Here is a 22,345-nt window from a genome sequence, read left to right on the forward strand (position 1 = left end):
AAAAAAAAAAAAAACAGGAGCCCACTGAAAAACGGGTTCATTGTTGCTCTTTTTTGAGTTGAGGTCTCAGTGTGTTGCCTATACTGGCCTCAGCTTCCTCAATAGCAGAACATTGCACCTCAGTCCTCTGAGGAACTGAGTCTACTGCGGCATGTGCCACCATGCCCAGCCTTGCTTGTTCCCGAGATCTGCCCCTCCTGTGTCTCATCAGGCACTCTGCGTATTTATGGAGCTATGAATATTTCCATTTCATAAAACATTATGAATGTTAATTAAAGGAAGGATAAAACCAAAGCACCTGCGACCGGATACACACCGTGAGTGACGCGGAAAGCCATTACACACGGACAGACATTAGTCGTCAGCAGAAGTTGAAAGTGAATTTTTCTTACTGGACTCACACAGGCCCTTAAAGACTGTGCTCAGAGCATCAAATTTGCTTACAGTCTTGACTGAATTCTCAAAGTATTATAAAACCAAAAATCTTGAAAGAAGAAAAATGACCACTGGCCAAAAAGACACAAACGTGAAAGGTAGCTGGGGTCCAAAAATCTCATCCCTCCAGATCTGGGTAATGCCTTGCTTTCAAGTGGGTTGCCAGCTAGCACTTATTTGTTGTTCATTTTAAAAACAATAATTATAGCCACAGGTCACCATACCCACAACTTCCTTCGGTCTGAATCTTAGCAACTCCAGAAACACGAGGCATTTGAAATTAGCTGTGATGTAAGGTCATTGTGCTGAAATAAGGCCAAGTATAATATTTCATGATCATCCTTCAAGGTTGACCAGAATGCAATATGACTACTGCTTAATAACAGGGCCGACACCAGAATTCCTTCTCAAAATCAGAGGAGACAGGCCACATATGGATGTCATCATAAGTATTCATGTGCTGTAGTCCCTCCTGACACTTTCCGTTCAGCACCCGTGGTTGTAGTTAAGTGAAATCGGAGCCTTCCAATGGCCGCTACTTTCCACGTTTAACGATAAATAATGTAGTCACATCTAAAGGCAACTTACCAAACACTCCAATAGCCGAGCGGGGCGGGCAATGACAATTAGGATCTTTCGGACTAGCTGCTTGATAAATGCCAGTTCTCCACTTTCAGAGCGATCATGAGCCTATGAAAAAGCAATAAGCAGAAAGACACTAGAGAGGGTTCCACTAAGTGGAAAAGAAAATCAGCAAACATGCTAATTGGCTAAATTTTAAAAATCAGAAATTAAGTGACTTAGAAAACTCTTAACAGGCATTATCTCTAACATAAATGGACGCCATCAGCCATCTACAAAATAGCTCTGTTAGCTAAAGTTTAGTCGCAAAACTTTGACTTACTATGTTTTAGAAAACAAATGTAAGGATAAGGACTGTTAATGTGAGCCATGAATGAAGGAGACATGGAATTTATGATCCTCCAAGAGCAAGGCATCAGCAGTGGCAGCTGAACAGGAGCTTGGCCCTGGCCTATGGAACATTTTAGATGTTGGTGGCTAAGGTAGAGACAGACTTATTTTGTTACCCCGGGAATCTAACATACTTGTGAAATGTAGTTCACGTGCATAGTATGATTAGCCAGCAAGGTAGTTATTTTACCACATCTGGGGTGTATATAGTACCACAGCAAATGTTAATCACATATTTTTTATATTCGGATACCCATGTAGACTCAATAACACTCACTGAACAACACCCAGACACTTAGCTTAGCAAAACTGAATTGGATTAAATATTTGTTAAATTTTATTTTACGTGTTGCCTGAGCACAATAAATATTCCAACAGCAGAGCTTAACTTGTTAATAGACACTGACATTTTTAATATTTTCTTGAATAAATCTGAGTAATACAATATTAGAGCTGGCATAGGATAAAATCGGAATGGAAACTATGCACGTTGATCTTTGTAGGCTTCATAATTTTTAAGGTTTTTATGATATAATTTCCTAAAGATGTGTGAACAGACCTAACGTGTTGCCAGGACCACAGGATATAATTTCAGAAACATTAAGAAACATGTTTGGTCATTCTTGGGAGTGTTCATTAATGACAAGTCCCACCTTTAAACAAGCATGCAGCTAAAACTTACAAAAAATGATTGTAACATGTCCACTACATTTATGCTAGTGTAAATGTTTTAAGATCTTGCATGAAAATAAAAATGAAAAACTAGCTTACTTAGCTTTAGAATGTGATGTGCTCTATCTTTAGAAAAAAATAGTCTACATATCAAACACAAGATACCTTTAAATTTCTTTCTAATGTTTGTCTTGCAAGAAAAAGAAATTTTAGGAAATACAGTTAATCCTCAGAAAAGAAATATTCATTTATTTATTTATTTATTTATTTATTGTGGTTCATCATCGCTTAAATATAAATCTTGAAAGGTTGAAAGACAAACAAAGCCTATCTCACATTTTGGTGACACTTTGGGTTGGAGATCCCTATAATAATTGCTGTTTTATGAATTCACAAACATAAAGAATAACTAAAACACTGAGGTATGCTTTGTTGTTTCCTCCCCCAAAAAAGAGAATTGTCAATTCAAGTGGGAAAGGCTTCATTTCAAAGACCATCAAAATGATGACACGTTCCAACTTTTAACACATATCTATCGGCTATGTCTTATTCCAAAACACACGAGTTCTATTAGCTTAAATAATATTTATTTACCAAATTAGTGAAGGAAGACAGACTTCACTAAAACAACCACCAAAGGAAAAGCACAGCACGAGAAGGAACTGGCTTCCTGGTGTCCTGCAGCAAGCTCTAAAGGGACCAGTAGAGTCCCAGAGTTTGTATTGTAAGTGTTGGCCACTATTAAAAAGGATTGTGACCCAGATTTGAGAGTGGGTTAGAGTTTCCTTTGTGGTTTATTTTCTTTGGCTAAATACACTTCAGTGAAAAAGAGACTGTGGACATAAAAGCATTCATCTGAAATTGCCCTCGACCCCAGCCTTTAAAAGGCATCTGTTAAATCAAGCTGTTCAAACCATGAGGAGATCTGTGCCTTGGGTTATGCAAAAGATTGAGAATGGAAACATGGTGAGGAGACAGGCTTGCTGGGCTCCGAGTGTCACATCTGGAAGCGGACAAGTGTATGCCAGAGAAGCCACAGCAGGTCCCCATAGTCCACTCTCCCCAGAAGGGGCCTGCTCCTCTCCAACAGGTTTGTTCCATGCTCTGGACAGATACTGGCAATGTGCCTCTAAATGGAGACTGAATTGTTGAAAATGATCGAAAGAAACTGCATCTGTGAAGAAGCATAAGAAGACATTCTTAACTCCCTTCCAACGATGATCTTGGGGGGCACTGGTATACGTGCTTCTCCGGCTCAAAGAGAAATTCCTCTAAAAATTAACCTTCCTCATCTGTCGGACCACCCACTCAGAAGATCCCTGAAATGCTGAGATTTATTTTTAATTGCTATAAAACAATCTGCCTCGTCTGCCCTACATCAACAAAAAATACAGGGTAGATTTTCATAACTCTGGATATCAACTCTACCTTCTTAAGGACCAGCCTGGGAAGGACAGGACAGAACGCAAGACTAAGCTGGTCTTTAAGATGCTAACTTGTTTCTATCTTGAGTGGCCCTATGGAGTTCAGGAAGGCCTCAGAAACTGACTATAGAGCCCCTGGTCTGCTTCTTTTAAAAGTATGCCACTGCACAAACGTTGATGTGATGACAAGGAGCAGAAGAAGAGATACTTGACATTATAGCATTAGGGATCAAGTGTTATGATATGCTTCCAAATGTGTTCTCTTCCTTCTCTCTCCCTTCCACTATCTCTGAGGAATTCATAAATACCAGTACTGAATACCAATACTGAACACTGAGCTAGGCACCAGGAAATGAGAGGACTAGTGGTCTTCAAAGAGCTCGCTGATAGAAATGTGAGGCTTCCCCTTCCTTCCCGCCTCAAATCTTGTTAGAATCTAGAATCCATCATGTGGGGGACTACAGACACAGGCCATGCTGTGACGTTTGTCTTAAGCCAAATGGATCAATGGAAAGGGTTGAGCTATTCTCAGAGCTGAAGAGATACCTGGATTTGAAGGGTTAGGTTGGGAAATGAGAAGTCTGGCGAAGAGGAAGATCTGAGGCAGGTAACAACAGAAAAGGAGAGAAAGGGTGGAGAATCTCGGGGAAGAGACAGGATGGTGCTAACGGATGCCTGATGCAGAGAAAGAGATTATCCTAACTCAGAATCCTACCAAGTGCTAGGGATACGGTGGTGCTGATAAAGGCAGCAAAGTCCTAGGTACTCACAGCTCTGGTTAAAAAGATGCTAAGTCTACCTGAGCCATGTTGGGGCTATGCGCACTGCTACAGCAGGCTAGTCAAGTCCAAAGATACACAGGAGGCAGGCGAACACACAAATCTCAAGGTTGATCGCAAGCTGCTGGTCAGAGATATACATGGAAAGCAACCAAAGTCCAAAGGACGACTGTCATTCAAGACAGAAGACAACAACACCGCCAGTAGGGGGAGGAGAAAGAGGAGACCACAAATGAGATTGGAGAAAACTCACTCACAGAAACATGGGCTAGAAAGGAAATCTTTATAAGAAACAGGGAAGGAATAAGCAGGGAGTCCCAAGATGAAGGGCGTATAGTCAAGGGATAGAAAGGAGATGGGTGAAGACACTGTGGTAAAACAGGCCTGCTCCAATAATTGAAAGTAAAATCAATGGTCATGACACCTCATGCAAGGTGTTCAGAAGCCATTCATAGGACAAAGTACTGGAGAACCGCTACATGTCATATAGCATTGGAGGTGTACAAAGAAAGCATGTGGCTTTGCAGAATCCTTGTGCTCCCACTGAAGTATGATCTACGGTCTAGTACCGGTCCATGCATTACCATCAGTGGTGTGGTGGGCACAGCACGGTGGCAGAGTATAAGCCTTAGCAGCTCTGCCAGCAAGCGCACATGGCCAGGATAGTCGAGTACGTGGCCAGTTCCCTGCACATTCCCTTCCAGTTTAGTTTATGGCAGAATTGGTAATGTCAAATGGTAAGATTAATAATGACCAAACCCAAAAGCTGTGTGTTCACCCTCAGAGACAATCTAAGGAGCATGCCTTTAATAGTGACATATGAGAAATGGGAACCACAGACAAAATGCTGTTGGGAAGATTGGATGGGTAAAGAAGGAGAAATGGCAGCTGTCAGTCAGAGAGGCACCTTCTGATCCTGTGAGGACTCAGCTACGTAGGGAAAAGGACAGATGGATTTCTCAAAAGTAGGATGTTAATATTTCCCTTCAGTTTAGTAGGTTACTTATACATTCATTCAGAGATTTTAAAAAACCCACCATGATTACATTTACACGGATATAATTTATGGAAGAGATAGAGAAATACTATAAATCCACATATAGGTTAAATAGGTTTCCTGTGTAGGCTGCGCCCAATCAATTTCAGTCAGAAGAGCTGTATCATACACAAATTCTATTCCCCCATACACATCCCCTGCCCAGTCTAGGTGTTATCAGGAGCAAAGCATGAGGGTGTTGGGCAGACAGGGTCCCGTGTTTATCTGTCATTTTGGAAATTGGATATTTTGTTAGAAGAAGAACTGATATTAAGAAAAATAGAAGTTTCCAATTTCAGCATGCAGACTAATGAACAGGACACACAGCCTAGTAGAAGCCAACAGTTTCCCATTTAGTTTTTTTAGATATTAAAATTAGATAGCACCATCAAATAACACACATACACTCAGGCAATTTATAATTTTAGGGGGTGGGGATTATTGCTTAAAAATCCTTCACAATCCACTTATCCTAGGGTCATAGATTATTGGGTCTCAGGGTTCCTATAAAAGTGATTGCATTAATTTTCTATTACTATATATAATGACCAGAACCAACTCATAGCAAGTAGCAATCCGTGAGGTTTGCTTGCACACCTGCTGTGTGGGTACCACCCCTCACCACCATGACATGCTTTCCTGCAATGGGAACTCCTGCTTCTAGGGAATGCCTTAGAAACAAAGGGTTTCACAAAAGTATTTTGCCCAAGTGGAATGCGGAACAAATCAGAGAAGCACACGCAGAACAGAAACCTTGTTCCTACCTCCTGTAGCAACTTGTCCAGTTTGTGCTGCAATTCAAAAAAATATCTGGACGTGATGAGACCCTGGTGAGATTTATCCAAACAGTCCCGAGCCAGCTCAATGATCTGATGGTGAGTAAAGCTAAGCACTCCATCTGCCAAGGGGAGAACATGGTCTGGAGAGTAGCTGGTGATGATTTCCTTCAGACGCTCTTCCATCTGAGCCGTGGCCTGTTGGAAGGAGACATACACACACACACACACATGTGAAGGTGTGACACAAGGAGTCACACGTGAGACACTCTTTCGTTTGCAGACTGTGAGTGGCTAAAGAGAATCCTGAGAATTGCATTTGAAAGAAACTTCATTTGGGGGCTGGAAGTATAGGTCACTGGTAGAGAGTACTTGGCTAGTATGAGTGAGGCTCTGTACTCTGTTTCCACTGCTACCACAATCACACACACACACACACACACACACACACACGCACGAGAAACTTCACTTCTGCATATGATCATGGTGCAAACATGTAATTATGCGTTAGTGTGAACCCACTGACTGAACCCACTGACAGAGAATGAGTGTAGATGTTGGCTGTTGGTGTTAATGCTGCATCTGTGAACCTCATGAATCACTGACTTGGGTACCAGTCTGGAGAGGACAATGCCACTACAGGAGAGTGTGCGCATGCTAGGCAGAGCAATAGAGAAAATTCCTGTGCCTTCCACTAGCAAGCTAACAGTGCTCTAAAAAAAAAAAATAAATGGATGGATAGATAGATAGACAGATAGATAGACAGATGGATAGAGTAGGAGACGAAGAACTGAGAGGTACCGCCTTACTTCATGGAATATAGATAATAAACATTTGTGGTATTAAAAAGATGTGTTCATGGCCATCAACTCATCGCATCTGATGCATCCTTTGGTTCATGTAAACTTCTTGAAATAACTCTTAAGCATGTTTGTAGAGGGCTAGGCTGTTTGCTGTGTTAGATCATAGGCTCCTTCAGATTGGTTATCAAAACATATGAAGTATTTCTTTAGTTGTTATTCAAACCTCGAGTTATGCCAGAGGTTCCCCAGTGTGAGCCAAGAGTTTGTTTTCATGACAAGGTTTCAGTGTGCCAGGACTAAATAGATAGCAACTTTATCTCATACTGTAAATGCAATACCCTTAGTGCATGGCCAAGGGGATGCCCCTCACAAAATAGATCTACAATTTCCTTTCCAACCTTCATTTTCTTCCCTGTGATGGCCTACTGGCTCATCAATATTCCTGGCTTCTAAGAGCTACATAGGCAGGGAGATTCCCTCTCCCCTCCCCACTCTCCTCTCGACATTGAACCTCATTAACCAGGCATGGTCAATATCTGCTTCCCTGGTGGGCAAGCGACATGTGATAAATAGGCAAAACGGAGCTAATCAATGCCATCAATGTTAGGTTCATTACAAATAATAAGTACTCTGCTCCTGGTTTATGAACCCTAAGAACTCCCTTTGTTCTCCTGTTTCTAACAACAAAGGCAGCAGGTGATGGTTCAAATCCTGTGGAGAGGGTAGCCTTTGCCCTGTCCTGCAGAGCCTCGTGGGGGAGAAGGCATGGAACTAAGGTGCTGGGGAGGGTGGTGGGGGCTCAGAGAGCTGCTACTGATATTCAAGGGGCCTGACAGCAAGCCTTCACATACTGCACACGGCTTAGGTCTAATTCCTCTTACCAGTGGAGCTGTGGAACACTACGATGTATCTCTGCTTCTATAGGAAGGGGCATAGAAAGGGAGATGAGAAGGGAAAAATAGATTTAAAAAGGAAAGCAGTGTCCGGGCCACAGCAAGCTCCAGCTTCCGAGAGGAAAACCACGTGCACTCTTGACACTGTGCAGCAGATGAAGAACATGAGTCCAAAGAGTCGGAAGGATGTAGTGCCTTTGAGGCCGGGACCTCCTCCTGGACCTGCCAGGGCCCCTGCTGCGGAGTACACACCAACAACGTCCCTCAGACAGAGCAGTTGTGCGCTTCATGTTTGTTTAGTGGTTTTCTCTCTCTCAGAAGGCTACAGTGCTGCATTACTGGGCTGGGCCCTCCCTTGGAACAAAACCACCTTACAGAGGCTAAGCCCGTGTCGCCCACTCACTGAGACGCCAGGAGTCTTAGATTCCGTCCATTACCTTTGGGAACCTTTCTTTGTAGACATGGTTCATCATAATTATTTCATGGTCACAGCAGGCAGGGGAACGTCCAGGGCTGCAAGCAAAGCAAATTACCTTTTTAAACCTGCCACAGCATCAGAGGAAAACAAGCCTTTTATTTATAAACAGTTGCATCGGAAGTACTATGCAACTCTCATATGAGAAGTCACGGGGCTCAGATGATAAATGACAAAAATCAGTCATTAGCACGTACATAGACACACGGACTCCAAAACCACACGGACACAATGGGTAGGATGCAAAACGCAAGCTCAAGGAGCACAGTGGCACAGACTAATTCCAGCCACTGTGCCCTGGTAGAAGGTGCCCTTGCAGTGAGATTATGTCATGCACGTGGCATGAGCTTATGTAGCTGTGGCGACCAATCAATGAACTGTGGTATCAAACAAAACCGGGTGGCCACTAGCAGCACCAGCCAAGACGTATTTACCAGTGCAATTTCACACTTCTCTCATACACCTGCGCTCTGCCACGCACCACCAGGGAGGGTGGAGAGCCTGCCATGGCACAGGTGTTCTGGTGAAATCCATTTTCTACTCTAACACGTATTTATTTGGGATGCTGAGGTTGGCATTACATATGATAAGAAAACAAGCATACGACTTGTTGTGTGCTTTTGTATGTTTGCCACCTTGTGTTTTTTTGTTTTCTTTTTTCTGGCAAGATACTTGTATAGGTTTTTTTTTTGGGGGGGGGGGACCTGTATTCTTGGCTGCACATAGCTTAATCTCGATGCCCTGAATACTTCTTAAGGAAAATTAAAAGCAGAACCTCCTCAATAAACCACGGTGACTCTAGATAAGGTGGCAACATTTTTTTTTTTTATTCTAGGTTTCAAAATAAATTCCCATATCCTGCAATTATCCAGTATGGGTTCCTTTGGTACTAGATTATGATACTCTATGAACAGGAAACATAGAGGAAAACCCCTTCTTAGTAAACTTCCATGTTGAACTGATACCTAGCAAGGTCAGTTTTAAAGACTGAAACTTTAGTAGATGGGCACACAATTCTGTCCCCCTGAAATCTCATGGTGACAAGGAGACACATGCCCTGATTCCCTCTACTAAGAAGACCTGTTGCCCAGCTGCTGGGTGTGCCATCAACAGAAGCCTAGAGTCGGCCATCTGTCCTGCAGGATAGCCTCAGCGGTAGGAAGGAACTTCCTATAGTGACTGGATCTCCCTAGGCTACTGCCAAAAGAAGGCCAATGACTGATGAGCTGCAGCAAGGGTGTACACAGAGGGCCAAGTCTACAGGTATCCCAGCCTGCAATGGGCTGAGGGTGATGGGCCCATACTAAACTCTGACTTCTACTCCTCCCTGGGCCTGCTTCCCTCTTTCTTTCCATTCGTGAGCATCCGCAGAGCTCTCTCATAAATGCCCTGGATAAGGCCCCTGGTTGGAGATACTTCCATCTGGAGACATTACTGTGAGACCTACAGTTCAAAGGCAAGGCAAGAAGCCAGCCCTATTCAGTACCTAGAGGACTGCATTTGCCAACCACAAACTTAGATGTCACAAGTCCCAAGAAGATGCTCATCATCACGGAGAAAGTAAGACTTAAGACAGAAAGATGGAATAAGAGGACTTTTATAATATCGAATCTAGGAAAGCTATCTTTCCATTTATTCTCCCCACCCCCCTCCCAACCAGCTTCTCTGTCTTCATATGATACTATGGACTGCTTTTGCACCACGGCTAGACGTTTTTATCGTCCCAATGGCTTTGGTAGCAATTAGTGCATTGTGAAAACTTAAAAGAAATATAATACCTCTCTATGATAATTAATGATGTCATCAATAGGTGGAATACCACACTTCTATTTGTGACAATTCACAAATCAGTGAGCACATACATGCAAATTACAGACATGATTGAACACAAAGAATTTCAGCAAATAGCAGCGTAGGTCAGGCCTACATACCTGAGACTGCGGGAACGCGGACGCATGGGTGTGTTTCGGCACCGGCTCTCAGTGGCGATGCTTTCCGTTGTGCAGAAGTGTTTGGACAAGAAGTGTAATTCATCTGGGGTTGGCTGGTATGGTAACTGGTGCAACTTCTCCTGGGAGGAACAGGATGACTGAAAGAAAGCAGAGGAAAGTTAGGAGACAACTTCCAGGAACAACTCTGGAAACGAATTAAGAGCATCCACCCTGGGCAATGCCGCCATTTTACGCGGAGTTTCATGATAGCAACTAAAGCCTAGGTGTAGAAAGTGACTTCTGAGAGTTCATCACGCCTTCTAGTTGTCCCTCCAATTTGACTGCAGCTTCTCAAAGACCGAGTCCTTTCTGGTAACGAAACCTTCCTCGATACAAATGCCACCCATGTGTGCTATGGGCACAAGGGAAGGACAGAGAAGTGTGTATCTTCCCTTTCCTTATTTGGGGGTGGGCAGGTATGGGGCAAGAATGTACCATCCCTTCTCCACCGAACAGTTTCAGTGAAGGTCCTGGGGTTTTATCCCTTGCTCTAGATTTACTTCTTAAAAATCATCACTCAACATCTGGAATGTGATGGAGAAGGTGAGCAGCTAAGAACAGGCGGCTTTTAAACAACCTGACTTTGGGAACTGGGCAGTGAAGGAATTGTTAGCTTCAAGGTTTAGAGGGTGATAAACCCAGCAAATCAACGCTAATAAAAGAGATTGAGAATTTTTGAATACATGGAAACAGGGCTAGAATAAGCACATGTTTAAAAGATACCAGTCATTTGAAAATGTCAGTTCAGGTAGAGTTTTGTATTAAACAAACAAAACAAAACAAACAAACAAAACAAAAGAACAACAATAAAACCCTGTCTTTACGAGAGAATGCCCTTCATAAATAATAAAGTACTGTAGTTCAGTAGTCCTGGAAATTAATGACCAGAGCTGAAAATATCCCTACACCTTGAAATTATAAAATGCCCTGCTAAGTACATAGTAAGGTAGACAGGGATTTTTATAATGTAATGAGATTATTTTATAAACCATAAAAATGAGAACACAAGAGAGAATTATGAGATAAAGCGAAGCTTTATTCAGGGTAAATAGGCACTCTTAAAAATACTTCCACTATGAAAAAAGGAAATAAAACACATGAACTAAATCAATTCAGAAAGTCTGGAAAAGAATCATAAAAATCAAGCAGGAGAGAAGCAGGGGGATGGTGACAGCAAAGATAAGGAACGTAACAGATAGGAAAACAGGGGAGATTTGCACGGAGGGCTGAGGGTGTGGCTCAGTGGGAGATCACTTGCTTCACATGCACCAGGACTCGGGCCTGAACCCTAGCACAGGGAGAGCCAAACCTAAAACACTCACACACTTGTGCACATGTGCATGAGAGTTGGGGGTGGGGGTATGATAAACTATATACACAAACGTAAGAGAAAAAACAATGCACACACACAGAGAAAAACTAAAAACAAACTATACACATACACACACACACATACATGAGAGAGAGAGAGAGAGAGAGAGAGAGAGAGAGAGAGAGAGAGAGAATGAACTAAAACCAGAAACTCATACAAACATGAGAGACAAACACGAGAGAGAAAACAATGTGTGCACTTGCGTGCGTCCACACACACACACACACACACACACACACACACACACACACACACACACACACATAAACAAAAGAGAAAGAGGAAAAAAAACCCTAAAAGCTATATGAGAGAAAAAGAGAGAAAACTAAAAACAAACAGGATGTATACACATACATAACCACGAGAGAACTAAAAGCAAACAGAATTCACACACACACACACACACACACACACACACACACACACACACCCTTTCTACCTTATCTATACCTTCACAGATAAATCTCTGCCCACATTTCTATCTGCAAACCCACTTCTGCATATAAGTTTACAGCAATAATTTTGAGTAGCAAAGTTTCCACTGATCTGACAGGGAATTATGTAAAATCGTCTATCCAGTTAATGTGAATGTTGATTCAGGTTGCTACAGAAATATTAATATCCTGGATTATGACTTGCTGGTTCTGTGACTGGTGGGTCATCATGCACAGGGCATACTGCCTTTCTAAAACTGAAAGTTAATTTCCAAATGTAGCAGGTCTAAGGTTCCAAATGCATCCCGACCCATTAAGGATGCCACTTGCTTGGGACTAATACCACAAAGCTCAGAGAGGGGCCCCAGGAGGAGGGAAGGGCTCCTGTGGTATATTTAACGTGTTTTGCTTCTAAGGCATAATAAGCTCTAGTTTTCAAAATGACTGTGGCCATGTAGCAAAACTGCTGACTTCAACTGAATCTAAAGTAATTTTTGTGATTACAGCCCATGCATTACTGGAGAAGAGCATCAGAAATTTACCTATACTTAAGATCTGGGAATGCTACAGACTGAGTGATGGGAGAGATTGTAGGGAGTGATGTCATCTTGGCACCAGAGAAACAAGGAGGCTTGAAGCATCTCTAGCAAGGTGTGAATGGAAATGAGCAGATCAGAAAGGTCCCTAGGATAAGCAGAGGGCACCTGGGAACCGATAGAAAAGTACCCAACAACTGACTCAGAACATCTCTGCTTTGGGGCCGGAGAGAGGCTCAGCGGTTAAGAGCACCGACTGCTCTTCCAGAGGTCCCAGAGTTCAACTCCTAGCAACCACATGGTGGCTCACAACCATTTGGTGTGTCTGAATTTGGTGTGTCCTCATATACATAAAATAAATAAATCTTAAAACAAACAAACAAACAAAAACATGCGCTCAAAGCACGGCATGTTGGACAACAGGGAAGTTTAAATTCAGATTCATCCAAAATGAGCATCTTAGAGATCAAGTTGCACCAGGATACTAATGGGATCATCAGGAGCAAGCGCCGTCTCCACATCCTCACTTCTCCATGTGTGTTTCAGACAGTCTTTTCCTATGCTGCCTAGACTGGCTTCCCAGTGACCCTCCTGCCTCAGCCTCGGAAGCAGCTGGAAGTATAAATGTGTACCACCACGCCTGGTTCCCATGTGCTTATAGAAAAGATACCTCCACTGAGCAAAGCCTCCTTTGAGAAGAATTTCAAGACTTACTATCTGTGTTTTCCAATATACTAAGTCTCATGACTTTCTATTTCTCTAAATGTGGGGTTGGTGACGCTCATTACTTAACTAGTTTGAGCATAAATCAGACACACTCTCAAAGAATGAAGATTTACACCAAAAGCTGTTGCTGCTTCTCCAAGCAATCAGACCCCAAATACATTTTCTACATCACGGTATCACTCAGATAAACATCTTATCTCTTAAGACAACCATTTTAAAAAGGATATCTTTCATATGCATGCATAGATTTCTACTTGTTATTATTAAATATAATACGATTTAACAGACATATGTCATATTTATGGGTATTAATAGTCTTATTTCCATTCTTTCCCTCAGCAGAAAATAATTTATCTGGCAAGAAATATATGGAAGAATATCTCCCTACTGCAATCCCACATTGCTTATTTCAAAATTAAAAATTATGATGTGAATAGTATCTTGCAGAAGTTCTACAAATTAATTTTCACTGAAAAATTTCACACTTAAATAACTGACAATACTGAATGTTCTCTGGGAGAACAAACTAACTGTATATGACAAAATCTTTCCAATTTTGGAATATAACATTTTTAACACTTGGCAATATTGAAGTATCTGTAATGGCCCAAAGATATAAAAACATTTACATTTCAACACGCACGGGTCTGAAGTTCAGCTGACAACATAATTATCTGTGAACTTTTAAATTGTGTTTTAAAATGCTTCCCATTTTTTTCTGTATATAACCTTTATATATTTTCTTTTTTACAAAAAAGTACAGTTTTGATTGGCCAGAGGACCAGCAGTTAATGAGGTTCTAAGGGTGTTTCAGATTAGGACTAGGAAAGCAGAAACTCTGAGTTGCCAGCTGACATAACTATGCCTAAGATTGGAAGGACAGGGACAGAAACCCAAACCGGAGCTTTGTAGCTGTCCCTTGTCCATGCAGACCCAAAAGTCCTTGCTTTTGGCAAAAACAAAAATTACAGAAACTAAAATTTCAGTTTGAGAGAAGAAATGGGAATTTGAGACCTATACCTGCCCATTACCTCAATCAATACATAAATGTATAAGAGAAGGGCTATTAGAAATGCCATATGTGTGTGTGTGTGTGTATACGTGTATATGCATGTGCCTACCACCTACATCAATACATAAATGTATAAGAGTAAGGCTATTAGAAATGCCATGTGTGTGTGCATATGTGTGAGTGAGTGTGTGTGTTAGTGTGTGTGTGAGTGTGTCTAAAAATGGTCTTGGATTTCTTGTTTTAGACACATGAACTTTATAGAGACATTAGCCCTCAGGTAAATCACTCACAAAGCTAAAGAAATGCCATTCACATGGCTTAAAAAGAGCCAGTACATTAGGGTCTAGGCCATTTGCAGTATTGTATGGATAAAAGAACAGCCCCTCAAATAATTTTCTGTGCTTTAGGTTTTGGACCTAAAAAAAATGGGTGTAGGAACAGCAGCGGTGTCACAGAACATGTCACAAGCATGCAACAAACTCAACCACTTCAAGGAGATAGACTAGTGCTTGTTTTATAATATTACAAAAACATACCTTAAAAAATTACTTAGACCCAACGATCTGATTCAGTGTACTCACCCTCTATACACTCATTTTAATAAATTGATGTGTGTTTATTAGAAAAAGAAGGTGCATCTTGTACTCGCCCGCTTTTCAGGAACAGGAGAAATTTGTCACCCGAACTGTCATTAACAGTGAATGAGGGTGATACACGGTGATAAGGGCGCTGCAGCCAAAACCCGTGGATTTAAGCTTTTAGTGTGGGCAGGCATGTGGGTAAGGAAGCCACAGAGCCAAGAATTTATTTGTGGCTTGGTTCTAATTAAAGAGACCCAAGGGTCTTGGGAATGGCAGCACTTAAAACATGTTCAATTCCTCTGCGAGGGATCCGCTTCAGCACACATTTTGAAAATGTACGGTCCTCCATTTTCACATCTGAAATGGCCAGCAATGGCAGCTGCCATAATCGTCAAGTAAAATCCCAGTGGTACTTAGTAACAATTTTATCCCCTGATAACACCTGGGATGTTAGGGGTGTGCGGGGGTGGGGTGGGGGAGGAGCTCCAAATGGACAGCCAACACCCACAGCACAACGAATGGAAAAAGAGTCGGGGAAAATAGAGGGCCTCTCCCCACGCACTACTCTAAGAGATGGAAAGCGAACCCAACAGATGTTAACAATTTGATTTTCGAGGTGCCCCGGAAACCCCATATTCCACTCGAGCTTCTGCAAACACAAGCATAAGGAGGAGGGGCACTAGTTAGTTCATCTAACAAGTTTTAGCTTCTTATCCGTTTAAACATGATCAGTGGCTGCACACTTAGCACAATGCTGTGGGTTGGACAGTTCTAAATAATAAACTGGGGCTTTTGACAGAATGAGGAAGGAACTGAATTAGAAAAGGCTCTACAGTCACAGGTCCACGGTTTGGGCTGCTGGATACAGGGCATGCAGACCACCTCATTAGGCATTCAGTGATTACTGTGTGACCTCTTGGGTCTTTCTAAGTCACCACCTGGTTCTCAGAGCCCCTTGGTTACAGAAACTCCTCTAACTTAAACCAGGTATGCTTGTATCTAATCTACTGAACAGAATCTAGTAACTGCTAGGCCAGGGGTTGAAATGTTACCATTTGGGGCCAGAATCTCCCTTCCACAGACTTACTTAGTTCCTAAGTTCCCTTTTGTTGTTGTTGTTGTTTGTTTGTTTTTAAGTTGTTACGATAGAGACAAATTTATGGCTTTATGTGTGGGAGGGCATCCTTTGAAGGAAAGGGAAAACAAAACAAGCTTCTATCTCAGCCACACACAAGAGAAGAGTGAGTCCATCAAAGTTTAATGGCGTCTTCACGCATACATCTGGTATGGAATGCCGTCACTGAATGTAGACTGTGTTGTTTTCCCCAAATGACATCAAATGGTATTAAGATGGAGGCTCTCATCCTCCAAAATTGTCATCCTGGGCCTTAGACTTTTATGCTCTGTAGTTTGGAAGCTTCCAGAAACAGTGTACCATTTCTACATTGTTAGGCCATTGTTTGACACATATCTTATATGGCGAGACATGTGGAATTTGCCTTTTCCTTCCCCCATCAGGAAACACCCAGAGAAAAACAGAGCATAGATTAGTTTTGTGGTTTTGAGGTGAGAAGAAAAATCAAGCACTTACAGAGACGGTGGAGCTTGGGGTATTTGTCCCATAGCCTGAGGAGGGGAGAGAAGCCAGAGACCAGCGGCGCCCATCAGTTCTGTGGACAAAGGGAGCTGGGTTAGGTCAAGTGTAGAAGTGCTGATACCAGGGAACCCCAGAGAACCCCCAGGGAATTAGGGTATCTTTAATCAAACAAATGACATAAGCATAGTCTATGAGGATGTGGGAATGCTTGGCCCGGGTTAGGGTAAACAAACATTATACAGCAGGTTGCCTTTTATTTAATAGGAATCAATACAGCCAAACAAGTAGAAAGTGAATAGGTTGATCCATAGTATTGATCTCTCACTAATACACTTTGACAAAATGAATACCGGGGATAATTACAATGGTCAGACTCAGCAGATTCAAAGCAGTGCAAGCAGAAAGGGAGAGGGACCATGTTCTGTGTGGAAATGACAACTGGACAGTGATCTCAACGTGGTCCCGGACTCCATCAGGGTGCCGGACCCTGGGGCACGCTCGGGGCCTTCAGGAGGCTTTCCACCTCGGATTTCTACGGGTGTAGTTTTTCTTATTGTAAGCAGAGGTGGTGGGGAGCCCTGGGCTCCTGGTTATGTCACACTCTGAAGTAGCAAGCAGCTACTTCAAGGAAGCTTGAAGCTCAGGCTTTGGAGAGTTATTGCTTTCTGACATGACCTGGCTTCATATAATGTTGGTGCAAAGGTCGTCTTTGTTTGCGTCTCTGAGCATGCAGCAGGCTCTGCCCAGTCGTCCAAATGGCTGGAGGAAACCGTCTCTACTCATAATGGAAATAAACACAAAGAGTGAAGTCACCTGCTCCAGCCTCAGAGTCCGAGCAGCCAGGCTCCTTGAATGGTGACTGAATGGAGTTGGACTGTGGGTTAAGTAAGGGCCAATACAGGGGTCTAAAGTGAACTGATACAGTAGTTATTAGCCATGTTGCTGGGAGGGCAAGGGGCAGCCACAGAGCAAATTTCCAGGGATTTCTGTTATACTAGAGCTTTATTCGAAATTTAAAATAAGATCATACTGCATGTATGTATGTATGTATGTATGTATGTATGTATGTATGTATTGTAAACTGTCAGAGGAAAAACAAAGATGTGGAAATTTTCCAAGGGGCAAAACAGAAAAACCATATTATTAAAAAGCTGCACTACAGTCTTAGAGACAGGATCATGTGGAGACGTTCTGTAATTCACACTTTTGTTCATTTACCAAGGGGGAGACAACAACGCAGGAAGTCTAACACAGACAGGCTCACAGGACGCTGAAGTCAGGGCGCTGGATAGCATCAGACGAGTTTGAGAAACCACACTTTGATGCCCATATGGAAAATGGTCACTGTAGCCTGATAGTCCAAGGCAGGTCTTCTAGGCTACGGTAGTGTCACCTCCAATAGACGCAAATGGTCCACAGAAACAAGATGGTGGCAAAGCAGACACATCACAGAGTGATTACAATGCTAAGATTTTAGTGAAATTTACCTGTCATTTCTGTGGCCATGATTGGAGTACAATTGAAATCAAGTATTTAAAAAAGAAGAAGAAGAAGAAGCAAAATGAGATGTTTATAAATATACCAGAGAAAAGTAATTGGGGTGATTAAATCATGTACTTGTTTAAGAACATTTTTATGTAGATGAAAATGTTGAAATTTCTGAGGAAAAATAATTGCAGCATGCACATAAAAGGTACAACCACCAGTTAAAGGGACACAGGCAGATCTTATATTTAGTTACCTATTAAAATATTTAAAAGCAATGCCTGAATTTTCTATCTTAACCACTTTTAATTTAGCAAAGAAAGGGATATGATTTTTAAAAGAACTGTTCAGCCCATTTAATAGCAATTATCAGAAACTAGACTCTGGAAAGAGTGAGGGGCACACTTCCCCAGCGTGGCTTTGTTTTGTGACTCGCTAACTCCCCTTTCCCTCAGGTATCCACAGACATATTTCAAATGGAAGAGCAGTTCCAAGAGGAGACATGCTCTTATTAATTCTGAAGTATAAATTACATTTGCTTAGTCCAGAAAACACACAACTGGAAAGATGTTTAAACAAGAGTGTGCTCAGTTCTTGCTACAGCCATCAACCAGAAATAATTCATGTCTCATAAAGTTCCCTAAGTTGCCTGTGTCTGTTTACTCAAATGGAGCAAAAGGGCCATTGCATTTTTCGTTGCCATGACAACCGCACATCAGAAAGTTACTATATGTGCTATATGCGGTACTGAGTGGAGACAGTGCCCCCCCTTTCCCTGGAAGCCATCACACAGGCAAAATTTGGATCTGACTAACAATTCTGTCTTTTCTTTTCAGTAGTGCTACCAATAAAGCAACATCCAAAGTCAACACACTCATCTTCCCAAAGCAACAAGATTCTGAGAAGAATCTTTTCTTTCCAGGTGGAAATCTCAATGTTACATCAAATCAAAGAGGAAAGGAAAACAGCTGCTGAGAGCATGGGACACAAAGAGATTGGAGGTGGGTGGGGCCAACTCACAAACATTTAGTTTTGTGTAGTACACAAAAAAGGGTGAATGCTCTGATTCCAGCCTGACCATTTCAATTGCACGAAGAGAAAGCAGGTTAATGTGTCCAGTAATTATAGTATATAGTTAAGTATAGGCTATGCTATACACTGTTGGGTCAAATTCAACTGTACCAATCACCAAGTAAAATATATTGCAGAAAGAATTATCAGACTAACAGGAGGTACCCTAGTCACTGGTATTCAAGGGACTGGAGACTTAAAGTCAGAAGGGCAAACTTTCTCTAGAAATTTGCTTATGGAAATGTGTTCTGAGGTTTATTCAGGCAAATAACAACTAGGCAACCAGTAGATGCTGATGGCACTAAAAGCTACAGCAATTTAGAATGTCTCAAGGCCCCAGCTTCCGGCAAAGGTAGTGTGACATCATCACCCCTATCTTACCATCAGATAAAAACATTAAGTGATCCATGGCCCCGCAGGCTTGAGATTGTAGGCACTGAGAATCTTTTATCCAACGTTCTTTGGACCAGAGACATTTTAGGTTTAGAATTTTTGACTTGTTTTAAAAAGATATTTTCAAGCCTACTAAACATCCTTAATCTTAAATCTGAGACATTTCTAAGCATCCCACTGTCGCTCAGAATATTTCAATGGCTCTCGGTAAGTTTCAGTCTGTTTGGAGACCACTGAGGTGGCTCATAAATAAAAGTGCTTGCCTTTCTGACCTGAATACCTAAGCATGATCCTAGAAGCCACACACCCTGTGGCACACCCGTGAACACACATGCAAACACACATATGCATATGCATACGTATACATGCAAACAGAGAGACAGTCAATACAATTTAAGTATTAGGGTTTCAAATTTGGGGATATTTTGGATCTTGGATTTTCAGATTAGGTTTCACATGTGCTAACAGTCAATAGTATGAAGTGTTTCCTTGTCTCAACATTCAGTATTGTGATGATTTTTATTTTCTTTTCATAAACTCACTAGGTTAAAAACTGCTGTGGTAGGTTCACTCATAGATCTGTATTTTACAGTACAGTGTGTGTTGTCATCCTTTACTGTTTGTAACTGGACTATTATGCTACTAGGGGTATAACATGGAGAATATTGAACAAGCAAGGCCAGGGAAGATTAATAAGCCTAACCTTTGTGTCTTCACCCCAGAATGATCTCAAAGACGGAGCCCCATTTCCTCTACTGGGCTGCATTATAAAATAATGAAATGGTAAGAGCTTTGAATTACTTCTTAAAGGCTCAGTGACACACAGCTAAGAGGAGGCTGTGGAGACCCCAGGCAAATGGTCTGTTTCCTGAGTGAAGACCACCTCTAAAACGGAAGGCAGTGGCAGATGTTAGGTAGAAAGTGCTGATCTGAAGTCTCATAGTGAACCCAAGGTTCTATTTACCTGAAGAAAATTTTAACACAAATCACTCATGTTCTAATCAAAATTAATGGTTTCTGAAGAGTGTGGAAAGAGTCCCAGCTGGTAGTTCATGAAACATGAACTAAGGGTCTCCAGTGATAATCCCCTGTCACGGTTTATGGTTTATTTGTCAAAAATTAACATGCTTGGGAGGTTGTGCTTTTTTTTTTTTTTCCATAGCGCAGAAGCCAGATTCATCTATCCTTCAGTCTCCCACTTAATTATTAGATGCTCTTCATTTATTAGATGCTCTTCATTTGTATAAATCTGGCAGGATTAAGGGACTGTGGCTTATGTCATGTTTTAATACACACTGCAATGAGATTTGCACTTAGTTATCACTCAGGGAAATTGAACACATCCACACTCCATTTTGGACTACAGAGGGCACTTTGTTTATTGACCTTCAAAGTTTTTCCTCCCCACTTGGAATAGTGAACCATCATGAATTAACAGTCACTGGGCAGACACACTTTCTAGGGCCAGTTACCTTTTGCATTTCTTTTGCAGTATAATAGTTAGAAGAAAATCTTAATTAAAAAAAAACAACAAAAACAAACAAACAAACAAAAACCCAAGAGTTGGATCTCAGAGAAGATCCAGGTGTAGGTCCCAGTGAGCTCTTTGAGATGCTATCCTAATCATTCTTCTAACTCACCCCACGTGGGATTCAGAGCGGCCTTAAGCATATGATGGGGAATGACTGCAGTAATGAGCGAACAAGCACTCCTCTTGGATTGGGACTTACTGTGGACTCTTAATCATACCGGGTTCTGGAAAATGCTGCTGGAATCTTAATTACAATACAGAGCTCTGAAACTCCTTTTCTTAGGATTTTGAAACATAAAATGTATCACACGCTGACAAGTGTGCTCATTAGTGATGTGTAGAGGAACAAAGGCGTGTTTTCTGAGACGTATCTATACGGCTTGGGAAATGCTAGCTGAATTCACTTTAGGGTATAATTAAGTCTCTGAGAAATTCTTACAAATCAATGGGACATCCAGACCATGAACTAAATTTATTCTGAATATTTGGAGACCTGAAGGGGCATTTTGCATTCTGTCTTTCCTGGGTGGAGGAAGCAAGTCACATATGTGAGAAGAGCAAAGGATGTTTGACTGAGAAAAACATACTAATTCAGAATCCAGAAGAAAGGGCTGAGGCTACAGCAAGGGGACCAGCCTGGGAAAGCTCTGATGTTAAGGGTGTCAAGTAAGGACACTTCCTCTTAACTCAGTTCCCTAGGAGCAGAGGCATAGCCCCTAAGCATTTGCTGCCTAATTCTAAGTACAATAGTAGTAGAGAAGAGCTCCAGATATATTGGTGCACGCCTTTAATGCCAGCATTTAGAGGCAGAGGCAAGTGGATCTCTGAGTTCGAGGCCAGCCTGCTCTACAGAGTAAGTTCCAGGGAACCCTGTCTGGAGAAAAAAACAAAAAAAAAAAAAAAAACAGAATTGCTTTTTGATCTCAGCTCTCTCATTCAATTGCTCCCAAGTTCATACCTTGTAACCCAGAGTCTCATTTTTACAAAAAGGATAACATATGATAACAACAAAAGCTTGTAACAGGACATAGATGAATAGAGCCTGAATAACAACACCTCAAAAAAACAACAACAAAAAAAAGGCAGTAAAAATCTGTTCAGGCTGAAGCATGTATGCTCTAAAGATGGGAGAAAACACAGAGAGAAGGACCTCCCTGCCTTCACGGGGGGGGGGGGGGCTCACATTCATTTAGCAAAGGACCAGGAGAACTCTCTAATGCTAAGACAGAAGTCAGCTGTGCTCAATGTAACAAGGTCCTTTGGTTGCAGAAGGCTTTATGTGATAATGAAAAGGCTCTCACAAGACAGAACCCTGAAAGAGAAGGTGGGAGGAGGATGGGGGTGGGGGAGC

General features: G+C 41.9%; 1 protein-coding gene across 12 annotated transcripts in view; it reads right to left on the bottom strand.

Moving 5' to 3' along the window:
• Mast4 (microtubule associated serine/threonine kinase family member 4) overlaps positions 1–22,345 on the bottom strand; it is a 591,509-nt gene that overhangs the window by 55,875 nt on the left and 513,289 nt on the right. For 8 of the 12 annotated variants that reach the window (XM_029544159.1, XM_029544160.1, XM_029544157.1 and 5 more), the window contains 6 exons: positions 18,002–18,010; positions 16,509–16,587; positions 10,197–10,354; positions 8,228–8,303; positions 6,083–6,292; positions 1,024–1,125 (listed from right to left, as the gene is read on the bottom strand). In XM_029544159.1, coding sequence (XP_029400019.1) covers positions 1,024–1,125; positions 6,083–6,292; positions 8,228–8,303; positions 10,197–10,354; positions 16,509–16,587; positions 18,002–18,010 — 634 coding nt within the window. The remainder of the gene's footprint in view (positions 1–1,023; positions 1,126–6,082; positions 6,293–8,227; positions 8,304–10,196; positions 10,355–16,508; positions 16,588–18,001; positions 18,011–22,345) is intronic. The other 4 variants (XM_021208672.1, XM_029544158.1, XM_021208674.2 and 1 more) reach the window with 1 other exon arrangement.

This window comes from Mus pahari, chromosome 11, assembly GCF_900095145.1.
Source record: "Mus pahari chromosome 11, PAHARI_EIJ_v1.1, whole genome shotgun sequence".
Lineage (NCBI taxonomy): Eukaryota > Metazoa > Chordata > Mammalia > Rodentia > Muridae > Mus > Mus pahari.